This window comes from Zingiber officinale, chromosome 4B (genome assembly GCF_018446385.1).
Source record: "Zingiber officinale cultivar Zhangliang chromosome 4B, Zo_v1.1, whole genome shotgun sequence".
Taxonomy (NCBI): domain Eukaryota; kingdom Viridiplantae; phylum Streptophyta; class Magnoliopsida; order Zingiberales; family Zingiberaceae; genus Zingiber; species Zingiber officinale.
In genome coordinates, this window is record NC_055993.1 from 42,772,519 (window position 1) to 42,799,300 (window position 26,782).

The following is a 26,782-nucleotide window of genomic DNA, read 5'->3' on the forward strand; positions in this document are numbered from 1 at the left end:
AAGGGTTTTGCCTTGGTGATGTCAATAGTATTGAGTTTCTTTGCTATACTTTGTGAGGAATGATGACTTTTACGTTTGATGGAATAATATTCATTTGGGATTGGTATCACGTTAAAAGTGTATGCTAGTTTGAGCTTCGTGGATGGTTTTAAAAAAAAAAAATATGGTTTCAGGATGTTTCACAAGGACTCTACCCCATAGACGTGGGAGAAAAACCATAAGACATGATATATATAAACATACAAATTCTCAACATGAAGAGAGAAAGAAGAAGTATGCTTATCTAACGATGATGAGTGATCTTCGAATCCAATCTCTTGCTTCTGGAGTTGGTGTGGTGATGAAAGATCACTAGATCGATGTCCTGGATGATGTGGAATGGCACCAGAGTGATTCTCCTCATGACGGCTCGCCTCCCCGACTCTTGCCCCTTCGGAAAAAGGGTTAAAACCCCTTTTATAGGCTAGGGCGCGGCGCGGCGGCATGACCGTGCATGGATGGCACGACCGTGCCTTTTCTTGGCTCTGGATGCGCTGCACCGCCGTGCCAATTGGCACGTCCGTGTGATTCTGGGACTCGGCTTCTGGGGACACGTTAGTGCAAGGTTGCACGGTCGTGTGCTGCTTGGTCTCAGTCATGGGGGGCACAACCGTGCAGGGTTGCACGGCCATGTTCTGATCTGCCTCTAGGTTGGCCGCATGGTCGTGCAAGGGTTACACGGCCATGAACTTCTCCTCTTCTATTTGGCCACACGGTCGTGCAAGGTTTTCACGGCCGTGTTCTCTGGCTCGCTCCGGTGCATCGACAAACGCTGTTTTCGCTCCAAAGTTGTCCCTGTCAACACAAATCCAAACAAATAGCAGATATCTGTACAAAAGAGTATATATGACGAGTATATGATAAAAGAGACCATCATACAAAGAATATGTACATATAAAGCAAGTGAATGTGCGTAAAAACATGCATAAACTATCATAATATTTACGCACATCACATGGCCCAAGCCAATTTTACTATTGATTTCTTCCTTGTATGTGCCTCAAGGCATGGCTAGCTTCCTTCCTTGCTCCTTAGCCGTGCCTGATGGCACGACCACTTCCTCCAACCCCTTCCTCAAGGCATGGGCTGTAACGCCCCGCCCCTCCTGCTAAGGCGACGGGGGTTACTTGAGACACATACATACTTAACACAGCGGAAGTCTTACTTAGAGAATTAAAAAAAAAAAATTCTTACTTAAAAATTCACCATAGATATAAAATTACCACATAGCATACCGATCATATTTTTGAGTCTTAAATATCCAAACACATACTTAAGGTCATGGAGTCATAAGGTAAAAACATCAACATGGTAAATTTCTTATTAAATAAAAGCAGGTCATTTCTTTTAGCCAGTCCACTACCGCACACATCCTTTCTAGCCCCTCCTGCTGCTCCCCTAGTCCATCCATGTCTTGCCTTTATCTGTGGTACAAGAAAGTAAGCTGTGAGGTTCATTGTGTTGGAAATAACAGAGTTTGATGTGATCCTTGGCATGGACTGGCTGGTTCAGCACGATGCAGTCATCGATTGTAAACAGCGGACAGTTAAGTTGAAGCTACCAAATGAAAAACTCCTCATTTTTCAAGCAGCTTCATAGATAGCTGCACCCCACATGATCTCCATGTGCAAAGCTCGACGAATGCTAAGCAAGGGATGTGAGGGGCTCTTAGTTCACATCTCGGTTAAGTCGGGGACACAACGACCAAGTTTGGAGGAAGTGGAAATGGCCCGAGACTTCTCAGAGGTGTTTCCAGAGGATGTTACAGGTCTACCCCTGACTCAGGAGGTGGAATTCGGAATAGAACTAATACCGGGGACTACGCCGGTGTCAAAAGCACCCTACCGGTTGGCGCCTACCGAAATGAAAGAGTTGAAGGGGCAGTTGCAGGAATTGCTGGACAAGGGTTTTATATGACCAAGCGTGTCACCCTAGGGAGCCCCGGTGTTATTCGTACGCAAGAAAGATGGGACCATGCGACTGTGCATCGATTACCGGGAGCTAACTCGAGTGACAATCAAGAACAAGTACCCATTACCCAGGATCGATGACCTGTTCGACCAGTTACAAGGAGCAACAGTGTTTTCAAAAATTGATTTACGATCAGGGTATCATCAGATGAAGGTGAAGGAGGAAGATGTGCACAAGACAGCATTCAAAACCCGATACGGGCATTACGAGTTCCTGGTTATGCCATTCGGACTCACAAATGCCCCAGCGACATTTATGGACTTGATGAATCGGGTATTTCACTCATACTTGGACCAGTTTGTTATTGTCTTCATTGACGATATATTAATTTACTATCGAAATTGCCAAGAACATCGTTTGCATTTAACCACGGTGCTACAGACGTTGAAGGAACATCGGTTGTATGCCAAATTTAGCAAGTGTGACTTTTGGCTGAATCAGTTTCCATTTCTAGGGCACATTGTCTCAGGGAATGGGATAGAAGTGGATCCGGCCAAAGTGGAGGTAATCTGGAATTGGGATACGCCAAAGAATGCTTCTGAGATACGGAGTTTCTTGGGGTTGGCAGGGTACTATCGAAGGTTCATCCAGAATTTTTCCCAGATTGCCTTGCCGCTGACCTCGCTGGCTAGAAGGGGGTAAGATATGAATGGACAGATCGGTGCAAGAAAAGCTTTGAGGTGTTGAAAGAAAGATTGACGATGTCACCAGTGCTTACGATCCCGGATGGTTCTGGACGGTTTGTGGTCTACACTGACGCCTCCAAAACTAGACTGGGAGCTGTGCTAATGCAGAACGGGAAGGTCATTGCGTATGCCTCACGTCAGTTGAAGGTACATGAGCAAAACTATCCCACCCATGATTTGGAGCTAGCGACGGTTATATTTGCTCTAAAGATCTGGAGGCACTACCTTTACGGGGAACGATGTGAGATCTACACAGACCACAAAAGTTTGAAATATTTCTTCACACAGAAGGAATTAAATATGAGACAGAGACGGTGGCTGGAGTTAGTGAAGGATTACGACTGTAACATCAACTATCATCCGGGTAAGGCTAACGTGGTAGCTGATGCTTTGAGCCGCAAATCCGCTACATTGTCGCAACTAACCAGCAAACAACAGTTGATATCGGAATTCCAACGATTGAATTTGGAGGTAGTAGTGCCAAGGGAGCAGCTTAAATTGTCAGCATTGATCGTAAAGTCAAATTTACTAGATCAGATCCGGGAAGGACAGATGGTGGATCAACAGTTAACAGAATGGAAGCGGAAAGATGAAGAAAAAGGGAAAGCTATTTACTCTACTGTGGGTGGAGTCGTGCGATACAAGGATCGCATCTGGGTACCTAAGACGGGTACACTCCGAGAGGATCTCATGAATGAAGCGCATAACACCCCATATTCCACACATCCTGGGTGCACAAAAATGTACAGGGATATGAAGTTATTGTATTGGTGGCCACGTATGAAAAAGGACATAGTCAAGGTAGTGCACGAATGCCTCACATGTCAACAAGTAAAGACTGAGCATCAGAGACCAGCAGGATTGCTGGAGCCACTTCCGATCCCTGTCTGGAAGTGGGAAGAAGTTGCCATGGATTTCGTGGTGTGTCTACCAACCACTCCTAAGGGAACAAACGCTGTATGGGTTATTGTGGACCGATTGACCAAGTCGGCACATTTCCTACCAGTAAAAATCACCTTCACGATGACGCAGTATGCAGAGCTATACATAAGAGAAGTAGTGCGGCTACATGGGATCCCAGTTCAAATTGTGTCAGACAGAGATCCAAAATTTACCTCGGGATTCTGGGAAAGTCTACACAGGGGAATGGGTACCAGGCTGAAATTTAGTACCGCCTTCCATCCCCAGACGGATGGTCAATCTGAACGGGTGATTCAGATTTTGGAGGACCTGCTACGAGCATGTATGATGGATTTCAAGGGAAATTGGGAGTCAAAGCTTCCTCTGATAGAATTCACTTATAATAATAGTTATCAGGCAACCATAGGTATGGCTCCATATGAGGCGTTGTATGGAAGGAAGTGCAGAACGTCGTTATATTGGGATGAGGTCGGCGAGAGGGCAGTTCTGGGCCCAGACATAGTGACCCAAACAGTGGAGCTAGTGGAGAAGATTCGGAATAGGATGCAAGCAGTGCAAAGTCGTCAAAAGAATTATGCTGACCAGTGACGAAGAGATTTGGAATTTTCAGTTGGAGATCATGTATTTCTTAAAGTCTCACCAATGAAAGGGGTACTGAGGTTCAGGAAGAAAGGGAAGCTCAGTCCAAGGTATATTGGGCCATTTGAGATTCTGGACAGGATTGGAACACGAGCTTATAGGGTTGCCCTACCACCAAATCTGTCCGGGGTACACAATGTGTTCCATGTATCTATGCTCAGACGGTACATATCTAACCCCTCTCATGTGATCGGACATGAGTCCATGCAGTGGACCTCAGATCAAACCTATGAAGAACGCCCGAAACAGATTCTTGAGCGTCAAGTACGGAAATTGAGGAACAAGGAGATCAAGATGGTGAAGATTTTATGGGGAAACCAGCAGATGGAGGAGGCCACTTGGGAAACGGAACGAGATATGCGCGACCGCTATCCGGATTTATTTGGTAAGTCAATTTCGGGGACGAACTTCTTATAAGGAGGGGAGAATTGTACGGCTCCCTAAGCCCCAGTTGGGGAGGTTATTAAATAAGTAGCAGAATGAGGCTTCATGGGCATAAACGGGAGGTTTAAATTACTGAATTTCCATAAAAAGAAAAAAGGGATAGAGGCGAGGATAGAAGATGAATTGGTACAATAGGGTTAGAAGGATCAAAATGATAAGATTAAGAGGAATTAAATAGGGGTTAAATAACTCAACTTATCTACGTTAACATCAACTAGGGGAAACAAATATAGAATTAAATGGTTATACCTACCTAAATTGACACTCATTAGGGAAACAAATAAGGGTACATTAGCCACTCCTACCTAAGTTAATAACCTAAGCTATTGAACTTAATAACCCTAGGTATAAAGAGTCCTAATCTTCGCATCACCCGGTACCCCACAGTTCAACCACCGTCTCCTCACGCGCCGTCAACCCTCGGCGGAGCTACTTCTTCGGCTGTGGAAGCTGAGGGCGACGCTGGATTTGGAAGTCGATCGCCACCGTGAGGAGCAGATCGGACAGGGGAAAACGAGGACGCGCAGTGTAAGTCGCGGGGGTCTCGGGGAGGACGGGGAAGCGCAAGAGCAGGCAAGTATATCTTACGGTGATAGCATAAGATCTCTGAGGTATAGAGGGGCGGAAACTCGATATGGAGAGGTTATCTGTGTGTGATCGTTTCTGTTAAGGCTTCTTCTCTATTGGGTTTTGATTTGGTCAATTGGTTTGCATATATTTCGGATTTATGATCGGTGAAGTCTGCATTGATAATGTTCGATTCCTTTGGAGTGTTGTTTTTGTGCTTCTACTAGTGTCCGTCGAGCTGTGTTTGTGTGGAGGTTCTGTTTCTTTCGTGATATCGAGGTTTCAATTTTTGCGTGATGACTGTTCGCTTAAATGCCTGCTTGAGGTACTGGTTTTGAATGTGTGCCGGATGGAGCTCTAGTTACCGTTTGGTTGAATGGAATTCTATTTAGATTTCCGGCGAAACTTTCTTTGGATCTAACATAGGATTTCGAGTTCTTTCAATCCAATTTGAGGTTTCATTTAACTCTTGTTTGAATCGTATGGTTTCTGGTTTCCCCTCGTCGGAACAATCTATTATTGATGGTGCGGATCTGCTAGGGAATTGTTCTGTTCAGAATTTATGGGCTTAGTTGGCTGAAGATGGGCTTGAACTCTGATTTTTCCTCCAGAATTGTTGATGCTGTGAGTTTTATGTAGGATGACTGTTTGATTAAATGTCGGCTTGTGATGTTTGAGATGAGTGAATTGTGTCTTGATTTTCTTTTGGGGATCTCTGGATTTGAAGGTAGTTTTTCCTCGTTGTTGACAGACTTACGTCTCATTGGATGACTTGGTTTTGAATGTGGTTTTGGTGATTTGTGGTTTTCATGAAGGGTTTCTTTGAAATTTTGGTGAAGTTCTACTTGATATGTTAATTCTATTGGTTGGCGTGGCACACGGATTACTGGGAATATTAGCTGACTTTCATTCTTCGTATGGTTTTTGGGATTCAGTAGGTATGTTGGAAAGTTCTGCTGGGGAGTTACTGCTGCTGTATTTTCCTTTGGATGGACAAGGTTTTTGTAGAGGATCTATAGAACTAAATTTTGAACCTGCTAGTTACATCTAGTAGTGGGAATTAAGTTGGTTATTTCTGGGTTGTTACAGCTAAATGAATTGAGTTCTATCTTGAAAGCTTATGGTTGTATTACAAGTTTTAAATACTAATCATGCACAGATTTTTCCTTGTTTACAGCATGCGGTATGTGATTGTAAATTAGATGCTAATGATCAGTTATTTTGTTGCATATGAAATTTTGTACTTGCTTATGGATCTACTTAGGTTATGATTAGACTGAATGCAGATAGGTATGGTAATATGATATGGCTAATGGAACTTGACAGATTGAATTAGAGTTATGATAAACTATGAGTATATAAGTTTTTATGTAGCTAGTTGGTTGAATATGTGCATATGTGGTAGCAGTACGGGGTGGGTGACTCGGGATGAGCTCCGGGGAGGGCCCATCCAAACTTGACTGATACTGGAATCTATGTTAGCTTCGGCTATATGACTGGATGCATGTTCTCTACGAGGTACCTCTAGGTTCATGGGACTGTTGACTGGCTCTAATTGTGGTTACCGGATATGTGACATATTCATCTTATTTAGCTGTGTAGGAACTTTATTTACCACATACTCCACTGATATGCAATATTGTAGGTGTGTCTCTATTGTTTAGTTTCCTATCTCTACAACATTATGGATGCTATGCTTTATTACATGAGATAATACTTGCTGGGTTGTAGACTCATGATGCCTACATTTCAGGTGAGGATGTGTCTCCGGGCACCATGGAGGGTCTACAGGCGGAGTAGGCGAGGAGGTGAGATGGACGCATGACATTGTCCGGTTATTAGGAGTGTTGAGCTATGTTCCCCACGAGAAGGGTTTTGCCTTGGTGATGTCAATAGTATTGAGTTTCTTTGCTATACTTTGTGAGGAATGATGACTTTTACGTTTGATGGAATAATATTCTTTTGGGATTGGTATCACGTTAAAAGTGTATGCTAGTTTGAGCTTCGTGGATGGTGTAAAAAAAAAAAATGGTTTCAGGATGTTTCACAAGGACTCTACTCCATAGACGTGGGAGAAAAACCTGAAGACATGATATATATAAACATACAAATTCTCAACATGAAGAGAGAAAGAAGTATGCTTATCTAACGACGATAAGCGATCTTCAAATCCAATCCCTTGCTTCTGGAGTTGGTGTGGTGATTAAAGATCACTAGATCGATGTCCTAGATGATGTGGAATGGCACCAGAGTGATTCTCCTCTTGACGGCTCGCCTCCCCGACTCTTGCCCCTTCGGAAAAAGGGTTAAAACCCCTTTTATAGGCTAGGGCGCGGCGCGGCGGCATGACCGTGCATGGATGGCACGACCGTGCCTTTTCTTGGCTCTGGATGCGCTGCACCGCCGTGCCAATTGGCATGTCCGTGTGATTCTGGGACTCGGCTTCTGGGGACACGTTCGTGCAAGGTTGCACGGTCGTGTGCTGCTTGGTCTCAGTCATGGGGGGCACAACTGTGCAGGGTTGCACGGCCATGTTCTGATACGCCTCTGGGTTGGCCGCATGGTCGTGCAAGGGTTACACGGCCATGAACTTCTCCTCTTCTGTTTGGCCACACGGTCGTGCAAGGTTTGCACGGCCGTGTTCTCTGGCACGCTCCGGTGCATCGACAAATGCTGTTTTCGCTCCAAAGTTGTCCCTGTCAACACAAATCTAAACAAAGAGCAGATATCTGTACAAAAGAGTATATATGATGAGTATATGATAAAAGAGACCATCATACAAAGAATATGTACATATAAAGCAAGTGAATGTGCATAAAAACATGCATAAACCATCATAATATTTACGCACATCACATGGCCCAAGCCAATTTTACTATTGATTTCTTCCTTGTATGTGCCTCAAGGCATGGCTAGCTTCCTTCCTTGCTCCTTAGCCGTGCCTGATGGCACGACCACTTCCTCCAACCCCTTCCTCAAGGCATGGGCTGTAACGCCCCGCCCCTCCTGCTAAGGCGACGGGGGTTACTTGAGACACATACATACTTAACACAGCGGAAGTCTTACTTAGAGAATTAAAAAAAAACATTTTCTTACTTAAAAATTCACCATAGATATAAAAGAACCACATAGCATACCGATCATATTTTTGAGTCTTAAATACCCAAACACATACTTAAGGTCATGGAGTCATAAGGTAAAAACATCAACATGGTAAATTTCTTATTAAATAAAAGCAGGTCATTTCTTTTAGCCAGTCCACTACCGCACACATCCTTTCTAGCCCCTCCTGCTGCTCCCCTAGTCCATCCATGTCTTGCCTTTATCTGTGGTACAAGAAAGTAAACTGTGAGCACTCATGGCTCAGTAAGTTCCTTTCCTACTCACAAAAACCGTAAAACATATTAAAAACATAAGTCATAAGGCATAAAGACAAATGTATCATGTCAAGAGCATATCATGGCATATCATAACATAACATAAAGTATCATGGCATAATCATAAAGTATAATCATGATAAATTCCTAAACATATATCATGCAACATATGCAACATGTCTTTTGAAAACATATACAATACATACTTAAACATAATCTCAACATGATTGGGGCCCCGGCTTGTACCACATACATAAATGCGCGCGTCCTATATAGGTCCAAGGTAGCAAGTCTTGAACCCTACAAAGCATACATACTAGGCCTGTTTCTTAGTCCATCGACCTTGGGGCACTTAGGAGCTCATCCCTAACGAGGCCCGTTTCTTAGTCCATCGACCCCGGGGCGCTTATGGAGCCCACCCTTGGTACAAGCCACACATAAAGTAAAGTAGCATGTCATACATATCGTAGTTCTTATTCTTACATACATATCATGTTTCTTGACATATCATAAAACATGCATTTTTTTTTTGCACACAGCACATGCATGAATCATAGCATACATCATGAACATATCACTTAGCGTATCATAAGCATGCATATTTGGGCACACAGCACATGCATGATTCATAAGCTTGCATAATGAACATATCATTTTTATCATATCCTAAAGCATGCATGATTGAGCACATAGCACATACATGGATCATAAGCATACATAAGAGAGCATATCACTTATCATAAAAGACATAACCATTCATGGAATCATTAAATAACATCTCTTGATTCATTCATAACATGTGAGGTACATCAAGGTCACTAAACCCATATGGCCGAAAGTCATGAATAGAGGCATGATATCTAGACAACATACAAATATAAAAATCTCATGATATCTTCACATACTAGCATAATAAAGGTCATAAGCATGTTAACCTAAATTTTTAAGCCCTCCTAGGTTTCAAATTCTTCATGGCCGAAACCTTTCATGTAGAGCAAACGAGTTCTAAATAACATGCAAACATGTAAACCTTAAGTTCATATCATATCATATTTCATAAGGAACCACTTAAGCATATTTAGTTTGGGTTCTAAGTTCCTTAAGCTCCCAAACTTATCATGGCCGAACCCTAACATGTCTCCTTCTAGGTTACAAGTAGCATGGAAGTATTGAACCTTAAGCCAATATCTTATACATTTTCATGAGAAACAACATAAGCATATTTGTTTTAAATTCCAAACTTCCTAGACCCTTTAACTCAAGGTGGCTGAAACCTATAACTCATGGAATTAGGTTTTTAATGGCATAAGAGCATGGTAACCACAACTACATTTCATAGCATATATCACAAGACATCATAAGCATATATATAAGTTGGGTTCTAAGTTTTCTCTAGGCTTTTAATCTTGTAATGGCCGAAACATATAAATCATGGAACTAGATTTTTAGTGACATAAGAGCATAGGAATCACAACTACATTTCATGGTACTTATCACAAAACATCATGAACAAATGTAAGTTGGTTTCAAAATTTCTCTAGGCCTTTGCACTAGTATTGGCCGAACCCTAACAAGCATGAACTACATTTCTAGTGGCATAAGAGCATGGAACCACAACTACATTTCATAGTACTTACCACAAGGAGCATCATGAACATATATAAGTTGGGTTCTAAGTTTTCCTAGTCCTTTAATCCAAAGGTGGCCGAAACATATAAATCATGGAACTACACAATTTTCATGACATCATAACAAGGAACAACATTAGTAAACTTAGTAAAAAAAACATCTACTAGTTCCATATTATTTTATCAAGAAAGTCATGAGCTTTCTAGCCTTGGTTTAAACTTTCCTAGACTTCAAATCTCATCATAACCGAACCTTTATAAGCATGAAATAAGATTTATAACTACCATACAATCATGGCATAAAACTTCATACCTTGTCTTAGGAACAATCTTAGCATGCTTAGCCCTAGATTTAAAACTCTCTTAAGCCTTTACTTCTTACATGGCCGAATACTCATGGGCATGAAAAATGGAGTTTCAACAATATACAAGTAGGAGAAAAAGTTAACAACATCATTATCATAGGGTACATAACTCAAGAATAAGGAAACATGCTTAGTTTGAGTCTTAAACTTACCTAGTCTTCTTGTTCATGCTTGGCCGAGAGTTTAAAGCTTATGGATCTAAGTTTTCATCATTTATTCTAGCATGGAAACCTTAGATTAACTTTTTACATAAAATACATATCACAAGAAAGATAGTAAGCGTATCTAATTACAACTTTCTTAAACTCTTCTTCTTCTTTTGGCCGAATTTTCTTAAGGCAAGTCCTAGGTTTTTAAGCAATCTAACTCCATGAAAAACCATACAAACTATTGTACCACAGGTGAGGGGAAGCTTACCTAGTAATCACTTGTTAATCTTTAAAGAAATGGTACCCTTGGTGAAGAGGAAGTAGGGGGCTTCTTCTTCTAGCACTCCTTTCAATTTTCTCTTGCTTGGAAGGGTACACCTTGAAGGCTCCTTCTTGTAGTTTAGTTTTCTCTTAGGGAGAACCTAAACTTGGCTTGTGGAGATGAGGGAGGAGGCTTAGAATCTTGGCAAGGGTGAGGGAGAAGGAAAAAAAATGAAAACCTTTAGTTCCTTTCCTTTTTATGCTAAGTAGGTGGAAGTTACCAAAATGAACTTTGCTTCCCTTCCTCCTTATCTCATGCATGTATTTTCTTAATGAGAATATGTCCTCATTCCCTTCCCTAAATTCTTCTCTTTATTATCCTCTTAAACCCCACGAAAATAGAGAAGGAAAGGGAGAAGGACAACTTGTCTTTTGCTACTCTTTTTCCTTAACCAAGAGGTAAACAAGAGAAAGAAGCCACTTGATTTTCCCTTTGTTCCTTCACTAAATTTTAGCTTTACATTTAACTACAATTCCCATCATTTCCCTTTCACATATTATTCATTATCCTAGTGGTTATCATACATAATTTTATTTCTATCATTTGTGAGAGGTTCAAGGTTCAAACCTTCACATCTTCTTTTATTTCTCTTATCTCTTTTTTTTTTTTCTTTTTGATTCTTCATATTTTTAGGCTCTAAAGCAAATAACACCCTTATACTTATCTCATAATCTTGTGGGTGTTACATGGGCAGGGCTATTTTGGGTTGTTGCTTGCTCTTTTGTCTTGGGCACTCCATCCCTTGGCTTTGCTCTCCACGGGAAGACAAAGCTAGGTTTTGGTCTTCATAAAATGATCTTCTTTTGTGCCTTTTGAATCCTTTTCCGCTTCATACTACTACTAAAAATACAAATAGACACCGGGCAGATCTCTGGATGAAAAGTAATAATTATGCTGAAATATGATAGAAAAGGGTGCAAACACATAGATCATATGCGATGAATGCAAGAAGATGTACGTTAAACCATACAAAATAACATATATAATCTATGCACATCAATAGTTATTCCAAACAGGCTTTCTTCTAGTCTTTGATTCATCCCCTCAAAACATGTCATACAAACTCCATTTAAATCCTGAAAAAAATCTAAAAAAATCCAATAGAATTATTCCTCCTACAACACTTATTATTTATTTGTCATATCTTACACCTTGCCTCCAATAATTGAAGTAGACTTGATCATACGGTAGAGGGTCATAGATGCTTTGCCCTTCTTGATATGACATCGACGTTCTTGCACAAGGGAATTAAAAAAAGATGGTTTCCAAGACTCTCATCTTGGGATAAGCAGTGTGAGTTTAAAAAGATAAATATAATAAAAAAAATAAGAAAAAAATTGTTTTTAAAAGTGCTCAAACAACTATTAAGTAAATTCAGAGCGACCAATTCTAATACTAATTGATGGATCAAAATGAAGCGATAGAGGGAGGGTGAATATCGCTTGTTAAAACTTTTTATTTTGTATCATAAAAGCAATAAGAGTGCAATAATAAGTGTAAGATACCGTAATATTAAATAATAAATGTTATTGGACGAAAAATCTTATTGGATTTTTGGGGATTTTTAGAAATTATTCGGGATTTAAACGGAGTCCGTATGACCCGTTTAGAGGGGATGGGTTCGGGGTATAGTGAAAGTCTATTCGGAATACCCCTTAGATAGGAGTTGATTGAGGAATAAACTTAGAGATTAATTAAGCTAACCTAGGTTTATTAATCTCTAAAATTCTGATTCACTCTCCCCGATCTCCTCCTCCTCACATCGTACCCGATCGCGAGCCCTCTCCCCTCACTTGCGATTTCTCTCCCAACGACGTCGAGCAACGCCACCATCCGCCGACGTAACCTCGGCCGAGCCTCCCTCCTCCCTTTCCATCTTGTGCCGTTGCGATCCGTTGACCCACGAGATGCCAGAGGCAAGCCGCCGAACCCTCTTCCTTCTTCCACACTATGGCTGCTCCACCATCGCCCCTCTCGGTTGATTGCCGCCTACAGCCCTTCACGTGACACCGGGCTGACAACGAGGTTGCCTTTCCCAATTGTCGTGGGTCCTCTAGCCACCATCTCTTGGAAGTCGTCGCTGATCTCTTCCATCCTCTTCCTCTCGTACCGCTGCGATTTGTCGGCCCATGAGACGCCGGAGCTAAGCTCGCACGGTCTCTGATCGCCTCTCCTCACTGGATCTTGGACCAGAGAGGGTATGGCAGTGCCTCGTCTTCCTCCGCCGGAGCATTTCTTGAAGCTGTGCCCTAGCTGCCTTCTCACCACAGAATCTTGGATCAAGGAAATCCATTTGCCTAGCCTAGGTTAACACATTGCTGTTCTATATTGCCGGTGTTATCCTACCTCCTACCTTTACTCATAATCACAGCAGCAACAGTCATCCAAGAGGAGTTTATGGAACGAGATTGATTCTTGAAGGTTAGTGATTAAACCTAGCATTTGATTTGGGCATTTGATCCCTTACTTAGTACTGATTTAGGGTGATTTGTTTGGATGGCAGTGACTAAATGATTCGGTAGTGAATCTCGTCAGCTGAGAGTTGATGGGGAAATCATCTAATTCGGTGAGTTTTGGAAGTTGATTTCCATTTCTATGTTGGTTTGGGATTAGAATGATGGATTGTAGAAATTGATTATATTATATAGTGGATTGGTAATTAAGAGATGGATTTGTATTGGATTAAATGATGTGTTAATTTGGGAAGCTATAGAGATGATTCATGGTAAACCTTATCTAATTAGGTTGTAGTATGGTTAGGGTTAATTGGGGATTAATCTATAACCATGTTTGATTAGAGTTACTCTAATTAAGTGGGGGAGTTGTTTAGTTAACTTCTTTCTATGTAATTAGCTAAATATACTATGTGATTGTAGGACTTGGATTTGAGATGAGCGTCTTGACGTGGGATTTCTAGACGTGATTTATGTATTAAGGCGGGTATTTCTTCCTTGGCTTTTATATATTTCTTTGAGCTTAGTGCATGCTTTTTATTCGATGGATTAGGCTGTTTTACCTTATATCGTGTTCGTTTGTTGCCTTCCTGCTTGATACTTATGCTTGATCTTTGAGGTGTTCTAGTTATATCATATACAGTCTCAACTCTTGATATATACTCTGTTGTGATTACACGTGTAGAGTATGCATTGTAGGGATTGTCTGGTTGATTGAATTACCATGTTGATTGCGCATATGATGTGAATTATACGTAGGTTGGTATGTGTTAGAGTCATCATGTTGACCGTACATTTACATGTTGTATGTACAGACGTATATGGTTATGTACTTTTGGAGGAGTTGTGTTGATTGTGTTGTATTGAGCTTTTCGTTATCATTTTTTCGTTGTGTTGATTTTTAATGCAGCCGAGTGGGCTATTCGTTGTATATATATAACTGTGTGGTTGTTGTTATATTTGTCCAGCCGTATAGGATGAGATTATTAACTGCGTGGTTGTGTATATATTTCAGCCGCATGTGGTTGATGTATATTTTGTATGTATATATGCTTTGGATTGTCACCAGTACAAGGGAGATGCTGCCGTATTTTTGTCTGGAAGAGACTCCTCTAGGGGCGTGATAATTTTTGGTATCATAGCAGGTTTGCGATGCCTATTGTTCGTGTTTTGGGATTTTGTGTTTTGGTTTTCTTGATGTGACTTTTCGAGTTTTGGGACCAGGTAGGAGCAGGACATCTCCAAGTTATAGGAGGTATGTTTGTATATTGTTACCTTACATTTCTGTTAGTACATGCATAGTTGTTCTGATAGTTCTGACATATGTTAGTACTCTTTTGTTAGTACTTGTCTAGTTGATTGTAGCATGCATTCCATGTGTTGGGTCAATCACTGATCACGGTTGACCCTACTGGAGATCAAGGATTACAGTCTCAAGGGAATCGTCATATCATACTACCAGTAGTTTTAGTGTCAGTTACTACTAGTTGGTTGATAGTTAGTGTCACACACTAGTTCTTGTTATTATTAGTTGAGTAGTGGATGATATTTGTATACTCATGATGACACAGTTAGTAAAGTATTGGTGTACTCCTATTGGTTCGTTTAGTCTTTGGATTAATTTACCTGTTTGACTTGGGCAATGGGGTTTGATATATCTTAGTTGATTTCATGCTCCTATTAGTTCAGTCAGTAGAGGATTAATTTAGATTCTTTTTGGTTCCATTTATAGAGGATCAATTTACCCTTGTTGACTTAGGTACTTGTGTATCGATTTACCTTAGTTAGTTTCATCAGTGGATGGTGGATTTACTTTTGTTGGATCATATAGTAGTTGATCAATTTATTTTGTTAGTCCGACCAGTAGGGGACTGACTTACTCTATTTTTAGAGATTTCTATCTTGGGGTTATTTCGTGCTTGGTTAGATATTTTGAGACACACATTTGAGTACATGACTTGTACTGTCGTGGAAAGGACTGAATTAGCAGTATATCATTGTCGGCTGGGTCAGCCTGTAGAGGATTGTCGTATCCTATTTTATGGGGACTTTGACCATGGACTGTCTGTACCTGGTTGATTAACTTAGAAGGTACATTCGGATAGGATACCTCCACTGATATGGAAAAGTGTAAAGCTACCTGCTTAACACTTATGAGATACACCCGTTACTAGGGTGTATGAGTTGGAGAGTACATGTGAACGTATGATTTTTTCTGGCATGAGAAAGCTGAAGTTAGCTGCTTATGTAAAACCCACTTAAGCTTTTAAGATAAGCATATGAATGTAGGATTTTGCCTTAGAAAAATAAAAGGAAGTGGGTTGAAGCAAAATGAAATAAAAAGAAGAGGAGGTCAAGGATTGAACCTTGAACCTCTTATATTATAATTTATAGAATTAATTAGTAGAAACCAATTGGGATAGAGAGAAGATATTGATAGCAAAGGAGGGAAACTCATGATAAGGGTGAGAGTAAAAGTTAGCCAAAAGAAAACAAGAAAAGAACAAGAGAAAGGCAACTTGCCTTCCTTCCTTCTCTCCCTCTTTCTCTCTTCTCTTGCCGAAAATAAAAGAGGCTAATTAAGGGGATTCATTCCCCCTTATTTCACCATTAATGATGAGGATAAATAAATAAATAAAAATAAAAAGAAAATAGAAAAAAAGGCTAAGGGAGAAGGAAAGCAAAAACTAATTTTGCTACTTCTTCCTCCTTAACATAAAAGGGAGCAAGTAAAGAGAAGAATTCTAATTTTTTTCTCATTTCTCTCATTCTCCCCTCTCCATCACCGAGAATCCCAGCCCCCTCTCCTCCATCTTCGGCCCCAAGCCAAGGTTTTCTCCTAAGAAAGCCTAAGATACAAGGAGGACTTAGCAAGAGGAACAAGGGAAGGGAACTAGAAGAAGAGGCTACTTCTTCCATCACCATACCTTAGATCCACAAGCGAAAAGGATGTAAGCTTCCCCTCACCTGTGGTACAAGACTTTTTATGTGATTTTCGGATTTTATGAGAATTAGAAAACCTAGAATAGAATTTAAGAAAATTCGGCCAAAGAAGAGTTTCAAATCTAGGAAGGTTTAAACAAGTCATCATTTCATGATATTTTTTCTATGCTATGTAGGAAGGTTTTCCTTCATGTTTTTATACCTATATGATGCTTGGTCAGAGGAGTACCTAACCCTAGAATTTCAGCCAAAAATGTTTTAAAGAGGTTAGGGAAATCATTGTTTAACCAAACTAGTACAAGATTCCCTCCATGAATTACTAAAGATCTTTTATTGGTTTTCTTGCTTGAAAGTTACTTGGAACCAAAGGAAATCCCCTCATATGTTTCGGCCAAGAAAAGAGATTAGGGTTAGGAAGACCTTTAAATTTAAGTAACCATGTTTATATGATAGAATATAGAGTTCTCTTAAAGAATTGCATGTTGAATATTGCTAGAAATTCAAGAACTCTTCATTAAGATTTTCGGCCATGTTAGGATGGATAGCTTAGGAAAGCTTAAACAAAATTTTAACATGCTCAAGACCTCTGTGATATTAAGATATGAAAGTGGTTTAATGCTCTCATGCTTAATTAGGGTATAGAGAATTTAGTTACATGATATATGACTTGTAAGGTCACAAGGGTCCTAGCTTGGTTATGAACCAAATTTGTATATGATGTTCTTAGTAATTTTTTCCATGAAACTTACTTAGGTTTTCCATACTTTAGGCCACTTAAAACCTAGTTTAGAGAATGGTAGGTTTCGGCCATGAGGAAAAATAAAAGAAAAAGGAAAGAAACCTAGGAAGCCTAAGACACAATGCACATGTATGTTTATTATGCTTGTCTTTATACATGCTATGAAACTTGTATGACTTCCTATGCTTTTAGGCTATTTGAAGCAAAGTTAACCACTGATGGGTCTCGGCCAAGTAGGGTTTAAATGACCTAGAGGCCTTAGAATTGAAACCAATTGTGTTAAAAATGCTTCTTATGGAAATATGATAATGTGTTGATTGTGTCACATGCTTGTATAATTTTTCCATGACCTAAATGGACCATTGTAGGTCTCGGCCATGAAGGGATAAATGCCCTAGAAACCCTAGAACAAAATTTAAATATGCTCATGTCACTCTACATGAAATATGATAAGTAGAAAGCCAAAGTTCTCATGCTATATGTTGCTTAATGACCTAAAATGAGGCTAGGGTAAGTTTCGGCCATACCCTTTGTATGATACCTTATTATGAATTTATACATGATGTTAGTTCAAGTTCACATGCTTGTATGCTTGTTTTTAGCCCTAATGAATACTTGTGAAATTTTGGCCATGACATATGTTAAGGGTTTGAGGAACTTAGGAATTAGCTCAAATATGATTAATATGTTACTTGGAAGAAAAATGCTATAAATATGGTTTAAGGTTTCCATGCTTTCATGACAATTCGGACCTTATTTCACACCTTATAAGGTTCGGCCACATGAAGTTTAGGGACTTGGAGAACTTAGAAACCAAGTTAATCATGCTATAATGCTTCCTATGAAATTGATGTGATGATAATTTAGGTTCCACATGCTTGGAGGTTATTTTTACCTAAATTGAGATCTAAGGGGGTTCGGCCATGATAAGAACCCAAGGGATTAGGAAGCTTAGAATCCAAGTTAACTATGTTACCATGTTCCTTATGATAGTATAATCACATGATACACCCTTATGCTTAAATATGTATGCTTGTGATTCATACTTTTTATGATATGCTATGTGGATAGAAATATGCATGCTTTTATGATATGCTATGTGGTGAAAATATGCATGCTTTTATGACATGATGTATGCCTAAGTGATGCATACCTTTATGATATGATGTATGCCTAAGTGATGCATACTTTTATGACATGATGTATGCCTAAGTGACGCATACCTTTATGATATGATGTATGCCTAAGTGATGCATACTTTTATGATATGATGTATGTCTAAGTGATGCATACTTTTATGATGTGTGATATGTGTACGTATGACATGTACTTTACTTTATATGGCTTGTACCAAGGGTGAGCTCCATAAGTGCCCCGGGGTCGATGGAATAAGACTCGGGCCTCGTTAGGGATGGACTTCTAAGTGCCCCTAGGTCGATGGAGTAAGACTCGGGCCTAGTATGTTTGCCTTGTAGGGTTCAAGTCTTGCTATCTTGGACCTACATAGGTTGCGCGCAATATGTAAGTGGTGCATAGCCGGGATCCCTTTTAAGTTGATAATATGTTCAAGTATATATGTAAGAAGAAATGGTTTTAAAGATCATGAGACATACACATGTTTTTCGGATACATGTTTTCAAAATCATATTGCATATACCTTATGATCATGTTGTGATGATGCTATGATTTATGATATGCCATGATTAGATATGATTATGTTATGTTTCATGCTATGCTTGATATGCCATGCTACCTTATGATGATGCTATGATATGCCATGATTAGATATGAGTATGTTATGTTTCATGCTATGCTTGATATGCCATGCTACCTTATGATGATGCTATGATATGCCATGATTAGATATGATTATGTTATGTATCATGCTATGCTTTAAGAGATAATATGCCATGACTAGTTATGATTTTGTTATGTTGCATGATATGCTTAAAGAGTATGATATGTTATGCCATGACTAGTTGAGATCATGTTATGTTAAGATATTCTTTGATCATGTGATGATTTTCGGTTTTAGTGAGTAGGAAAGGAACTTACTGAGCCATGAGTGCTCATAGCTTACTTTTCTTGTACCACAGATAAAGGAAAAAGCTGGATGAGCTAAAGGAGCAGCAGGAGAGGCAAGGAGATGTGTGTGGCGGTGGCTAGGCAACCAAATAAGAACCTGCTTTAAGAACTTTTAAGAATTCCGCTTTGGTTTCGTAAATTGTAGTACTATATGGGTAACTTGATGTTATGTTTCTATTTATCTTGTTATCATGTTATGGAAACCATATTAGTGTAGTTCGGATTTGAAAACAAAAGAAAAGTTTTATTAAACTAAGAAAATTATTTCAAGTCTTCCGCTGTAATATGTACATAGAGTATCGTAGCCCCGTCCCTTAGGGTTAGCAGGGAGGGCGGGCATTAGAGGTTGGTATCAGAGCGAGGTTATTGCCAGCTCACTACACACACATCAAGCCTCCAACCTGTCGCTCCAAGTAAGAATGCTTATGTTTAATTTTCTTGTTATATGTTGATGCTTAATTTTCATGTTATATAACTTATGCTTTAGTTCCATGTTTTGCTTGTTTATGTTTGATGCTTTATTCCATGCTTTTAGTTATAATTTAGATTAGGATTACATATTGGTAGCTTAGGAATAATACCAGAACAAATAGATAGAAACAAAACAGTACATTAGATGGGCTAAAAACGATAACCACTTACACTAGTCTGTTTGTCCTTATTTAGATAAACATGGTTAGGACACGCAATGCCCGAACCGGAGGGACAGCGACTCCACCAGACCTAACGCAGGTAGTAGCAGACCTCCAGCATCAAATCGCGGAGCAACAACAGTTGATCACTACCTTAATGGGTCAGCAAGGCAACCCAGTTACCCCACCGGCAAATCAGAATGCACTACCGGTTATACCTACAGCGCCTCCAGTAACCCCGGCAGCTCCTACTCCGATGGTCCGACAAGAGGCCTATCTGATTCAGTGGCAAAGGCTCAAGCCGGAAGCATTCTCGGGAAACTGTGAACCATGGGATGTACAAGCCTGGCTCAAGACCGTGGAAAGCATAATGGAACTACTGGATTGGCCTGAACACGAGAAGGTCAAATGTGAGTCGTTCTGCCTTACTGGAGATGCCCGGATGTGGTGGGACAGAGTAAAGGCGAAAAGACAAATAAAGCAAATGTAGTGGATGGATTTTGAGACAGAGTTCTTAGAGGAATTCTTCCACATGCAAGTGACCAACAAGCACTATGATGAGTTCACTGAGTTCCGGCAAGGTGATCTGTCAGTTAACGAAGCCGTCAAGAGGTTCAACCGCCTAGCGCGACTGTGCCCAGAACTAATCCGTACTGAAAAAGAAAGGGTCCGATTAATGCTAAATATGCTCCGACCCGAGATAGCCCTGAACGTAGCCGGCGGAGTTAATAGACCGCAGACTGCAGAGGAGCTAGTCAGCAGTGCCCTAATTACCGAGCACTACCAGAAAGCAATGAACAAGGGCATGAACCAAGCACTGACCGGAGGACAAAAATCGCACAATACCAGAACCGACTGGAAAGGAAACTCAAGTGGAAAGAGGAAACAGTGGAATAAAACAAAAGGTGGTCCGGCCAATAAGCAGACCAAGTACCCTCAGTGTGCCACATGTGGGAAGATGCATTCTGGAGTATGTCTCCTAAGTACCAGAAAGTGCTATAACTGCGGAAAGGAAGGCCATCTAGCGAGAAATTGCCCAACTCAACCTCAGGCACCACCTCCGCAAAACTTTCAGAACAGGAGTGCCCCCGCACAACTTCACCAGATGCAAGCTGCCATAGAAGGGACTTCAATCAGCCAAGGAAGATTGGAAGCCCCTCCCGCTATGACAAACGCCAGAGTCTACTCTCTTACCAAGGAGGACGTGGCGAATGCCTCTACCGTTGTCACAGGTCAGCTACTTATTTACAATCAGTATGCTGTAGTATTATTTGATACCGGGGCAACACACTCGTTCGTCTCAACACCTTTTATGAAGAAGCTAGATATACCACTCCGAACTCTAGAGGACACATTCTTAACAACCTTACCATCTGGGGAGATTATGCCATCGGACCATATGATGCAAGCGGTACTCATTCGGATCGCAAACAGAGAACTCTACTGCAATCTGATAGTACTTGATATGCAGGATTATGACATAATATTGGGCATGGATTTCCTTAGCAAATACGGCGCTTCAATCGAGTGCCGCAAAAGGAAAGTGATTTTCCAACCCGAAAATGAACCAGAGTTTGAATTTTTCGGGGAATCAAAAGGAACGGAGAAGTTATTGTCATCTATTAAAGCACAAGGGATGTTAGATAAAGGATGTATGGGGTTTCTAGCGCACGTGGTTAACACCAATCAAGTCAAAGACCAGAAATTAGAAGATGTCAGAATAGTATGCAACTATCCAAGAGTATTTCCTGATGAACTACCAGGGTTGGCCCCTGACAGAGAGATAGAATTCGGAATCGAATTGATTCCTGGTACTCAGCCGATTTCAAAAGCACCTTATCGTATGGATCCGACTGAATTAAAGGAGCTTCAAGAATAGTTATCCGAATTGCTTGACAAGGGACTTATTCATCCTAGTCACTCTCCATGGGGAGCTCCAGTGTTGTTCGTAAAGAAGAAGGATGGGTCTATGCGAATGTGTATAGACTACCGAGCGCTGAATAATGTGGCAATCAAGAACCGGTACCCACTCCCACGGATCGATGACCTGTTCGACCAACTAAAGGGTGCGACCGTTTTCTCAAAGATAGACCTACGATTCGGTTATCATCAAGTGAAGGTGAAACCAGATGATATACCAAAAACAGCATTTCGAACCCTATATGGACACTATGAGTTCATAGTTATGCCTTTCGGAGAAACCAACGCTCCTGTAGTATTTATGGACCTGATGAATCGGGTATTTACGGCATATCTTGATAAATTTGTAATCGTCTTTATTGACGATATACTTATCTACTCGAGAACCCCAGAAGAACATGCTGAACACCTGAATACTGTACTACAGATCCTGCAAGAGAAACAACTATATGCAAAATTCTCCAAATGCCAGTTTTGGCTTGACCGGGTAATATTTCTAGGTCATGTCATCTCCAAAGATGGAGTTATGGTGGATCCAAGCAAAATCGAAGCTGTAAATAACTGGAACAGACCAAGAAATGCCAGCGAAGTCAGGATTTTTCTTGGGCTAGCAGGCTATTACAGGAAATTCGTAGAGAATTTCTCCAAAATTGCAACCCCTATGACCGCCCTCACCAAGAAAAATACAAAGTATGAATGGACAGAAGCTTGCGAGAAGAGTTTCGCGGAATTAAAAAGGAGACTGACCAGTGCTCCGATTCTTACTCTCCCAGAAACCAACAGAGGCTTCGATATGTACAGTGATGCTTCCATCACAGGACTTGGAGCTGTACTCATGCAAGATGGCAAAGTCATTGCCTACGCTTCTAGAAAACTTAAAGAGCATGAGAAGAATTATCCCATTCACGACTTAGAACTAGTAGCCGTGGTCTTCGCTCTCAAAATATGGAGACACTATTTATATGGAGCCTAGTGTAAGATTTATACCGACCATCAGAGTCTGAAATATTTCTTCACGTAAAAAGACCAGAATATGAGGCAACGCCGATGGCTCGAACTAGTTAAAGATTACGACTGCGAGATTCTTTATCACCCAGGAAAGGCGAACAAAGTGGCCGATGCACTCAGCCGGAAGTTCAGTGCCACCTGATGTAGCTATTATAAAGTTCGAGGACGAACTTTTTATGAGGTACGGGGTACTGTAACACCCACTAAGCTTTTAAGATAAGCATATGAATGTAGGATTTTGCCTTAGAAAAATAAAAGGAAGTGGGTTGAAGCAAAATGAAATAAAAAGAAGAGGAGGTCAAGGATTGAACCTTGAACCTCTTATATTATAATTTATAGAATTAATTAGTAGAAACCAATTGGGATAGAGAGAAGATATTGATAGCAAAGGAGGGAAACTCATGATAAGGGTGAGAGTAAAAGTTATCCAAAAGAAAACAAGAAAAGAACAAGAGAAAGGCAACTTGCCTTCCTTCCTTCTCTCCCTCTTTCTCTCTTCTCTTGCCGAAAATAAAAGAGGCTAATTAAGGGGATTCATTCCCCCTTATTTCACCATGAATGATGAGGATAAATAAAAATAAAAATAAAATAGAAAAAAAGGCTAAGGGAGAAGGAAAGCAAAAACTAATTTTGCTACTTCTTCCTCCTTAACATAAAAGGGAGCAAGTAAAGAGAAGAATTCTAATTTTTCTATCATTTCTCTCATTCTCCCCTCTCCATCACCGAGAACCCCAGCCCCCTCTCCTCCATCTTCGGCCCCAAGCCAAGGTTTTCTCCTAAGAAAGCCTAAGATACAAGGAGGACTTAGCAAGAGGAACAAGGGAAGGGAACTAGAAGAAGAGGCTACTTCTTCCATCACCATACCTTAGATCCACAAGCGAAAAGGATGTAAGCATCCCCTCACCTGTGGTACAAGGCTTTTTATGTGATTTTCAGATTTTATGAGGATTAGAAAACCTAGAATAGAATTTAAGAAAATTCAACCAAAGAAGAGTTTCAAATCTAGGAAGGTTTAAACAAGTCATCATTTCATGATATTTTTTCTATGCTATGTAGGAAGGTTTTCCTTCATGTTTTTATACCTATATGATGCTTGATCAGAGGAGTACCTAACCCTAGAGTTTCGGCCAAAAATGTTTTAAAGAGGTTAGGGAAATCATTGTTTAACCAAACTAGTACAAGATTCCCTCCATGAATTACTAAAGATCTTTTATTGGTTTTCTTGCTTGAAAGTTACTTGGAACCAAAGGAAATCCCCTCATATGTTTCGGCCAAGAAAAGAGCTTAGGGTTAGGAAGACCTTTAAATTTAAGTAACCATGTTTATATGATAGAATATAGAGTTCTCTTAAAGAATTGCTTGTTGAATATTGCTAGAAATTCATGAACTCTTCATTAAGATTTTCGGCCATGTTAGGATGGATAGCTTAGGAAAGCTTAAACAAAATTTTAACATGCACAAGACCTCTGTGATATTAAGATATGAAAGTGGTTTAATGCTCTCATGCTTAATTAGGGTATAGAGAATTTAGTTACATGATATATGACTTGTAAGGTCACAAGGGTCCTAGCTTGGTTATGAACCAAATTTGTATATGATGTTCTTAGTAATTTTTTCCATGAAACTTACTTAGGTTTTCCATACTTTAGGCCACTTAAAACCTAGTTTAGAGAATGGTAGGTTTCGGCCATGAGGAAAAATAAAAGAAAAAGGAAAGAAACCTAGGAAGCCTAAGACACAATGCACATGTATGTTTATTATGCTTGTCTTTATACATGCTATGAAACTTGTATGACTTCCTATGCTTTTAGGCTATTTGAAGCAAAGTTAACCACTGATGGGTCTCGGCCAAGTAGGGTTTAAATGACCTAGAGGCCTTAGAATTGAAACCAATTGTGTTAAAAATGCTTCTTATGGAAATATGATAATGTGTTGATTGTGTCACATGCTTGTATAATTTTTCCATGACCTAAATGGACCATTGTAGGTCTCGGCCATGAAGGGATAAATGCCCTAGAAACCCTAGAACAAAATTTAAATATGCTCATGTCACTCTACATGAAATATGATAAGTAGAAAGCCAAAGTTCTCATGCTATATGTTGCTTAATGACCTAAAATGAGGCTAGGGTAAGTTTCGGCCATACCCTTTGTATGATACCTTATTATGAATTTATACATGATGTTAGTTCAAGTTCACATGCTTGTATGCTTGTTTTTAGCCCTAATGAATACTTGTGAAATTTTGGCCATGACATATGTTAAGGGTTTGAGGAACTTAGGAATTAGCTCAAATATGATTACTATGTTACTTGGAAGAAAAATGCTATAAATATGGTTTAAGGTTTCCATGCTTTCATGACAATTCGGACCTTATTTCACACCTTATAAGGTTCGGCCACATGAAGTTTAGGGACTTGGAGAACTTAGAAACCAAGTTAATCATGCTATAATGCTTCCTATGAAATTGATGTGATGATAATTTAGGTTCCACATGCTTGGAGGTTATTTTTACCTAAATTGAGATCTAAGGGGGTTCGGCCATGATAAGAACCCAAGGGATTAGGAAGCTTAGAATCCAAGTTAACTATGTTACCATGTTCCTTATGATAGTATAATCACATGATACACCCTTATGCTTAAATATGTATGCTTGTGATTCATACTTTTTATGATATGCTATGTGGATAGAAATATGCATGCTTTTATGATATGCTATGTGGCGAAAATATGCATGCTTTTATGACATGATGTATGCCTAAGTGATGCATACCTTTATGATATGATGTATGCCTAAGTGATGCATACTTTTATGACATGATGTATGCCTAAGTGACGCATACCTTTATGATATGATGTATGCCTAAGTGATGCATACTTTTATGATATGATACGTGCCTAAGTGATGCATGCTCTTATGATGTGTGATATGTATAAGTATGACATGTACTTTATGTTGGAGCAATCCCAATGGTTCGTGGGACCATGTGTTTTGGTGTTTGGGCAAAGGGTTTAAGTTAGGTTTACCCTTGTTATTTGATATGTGTACTTGAGTTGTGCAGGACTGCAGGTGACACATGTGACTCAGGTTGACAGCTTCGGGTCCGGTGAAGGATGAAGCATCCGAGGGACCATGGACAAGGCAGCAAGGACAATGGCCGAGGGAAGCGACTTCGAGGCATACGCGAAGGATGGCATTGGAGACAAGCCGCGGGCTTGGATGCATCCGAGGGACGAGAGCCAAAGGAAGTAAGCTTGAAGGCAAGAGGTCAAGGCTGCAAAGAAGAGTCAAATGAGTCGTGAGGGTACGAGTGCATGAGAGATTGTACTCGGAGTAAAATCCTAGTTTTAGGGTTTTACTGTAGCGGCACTGTAGCAGTACTGTAGCGCACTGTAGCGTACTGTAGCAGTCGACTGGTGTATGGACCAGTCGACTGATGCACTGTAGCAGAGCCGTTGAGATAGCCGTTGGGCTGGCACCAGTGGACTGGTGCAAGGACCAGTCGACTGGTAACGGGCAAATTAGGTTCTGATTTGTTCCAAGCTCTATAAGAAGGAGCTTGGTATGGCCGGCCAAGGCGACGAAATTAGACTTGGTTAAGGTCTAATTAGTAGTCTACAAGTGCTCAAGTGTTTGTGGAATCCAAGAGGTCTTGGTGTGTTGTGGTGAGGTTTCTCCACCCACAAGGAGCGACTTGAGATAGCCGGAGTTTGCCGGGGGCTAATCCACCGACGGATAGGGATCGTCCACCTTACGGACAGCCGTGGAGTAGGAGCATCATCTCCGAACCACGTTAAACGAACGTGTTATTGGTTTGCTAGTTCTTTTCTTTATCTTTAGCTTTCGTATTCATTGTTTTAGTATTTGTTTTTCCGCTTGCGCACTAACGAATAC

General features: G+C 40.3%; 1 protein-coding gene across 1 annotated transcript; it reads left to right on the forward strand.

Moving 5' to 3' along the window:
• Positions 1-4,259: 4,259 nt before the first annotated feature.
• Positions 4,260-5,191, forward strand: LOC121978226. The gene is made up of 2 exons (XM_042530600.1): positions 4,260-4,641; positions 5,046-5,191. The coding sequence occupies exons 1-2, from the start codon at positions 4,260-4,262 to the stop codon at positions 5,189-5,191; spliced, it is 528 nt and encodes a 175-aa protein (XP_042386534.1).
• The last annotated feature ends 21,591 nt before the right edge of the window (positions 5,192-26,782 follow it).

Excerpts from the sequence above, each read along its gene's own strand:
- LOC121978226 (XM_042530600.1), top strand. The coding sequence starts at position 4,260 with ATGAAAGGGGTACTGAGGTTCAGGAAGAAAGGGAAGCTCAGTCCAAGG. Across the intron at positions 4,642-5,045 it reads CCGCTATCCGGATTTATTTG|GTATAAAGAGTCCTAATCTT; the intron begins GTAAGTCAATTT and ends TAATAACCCTAG.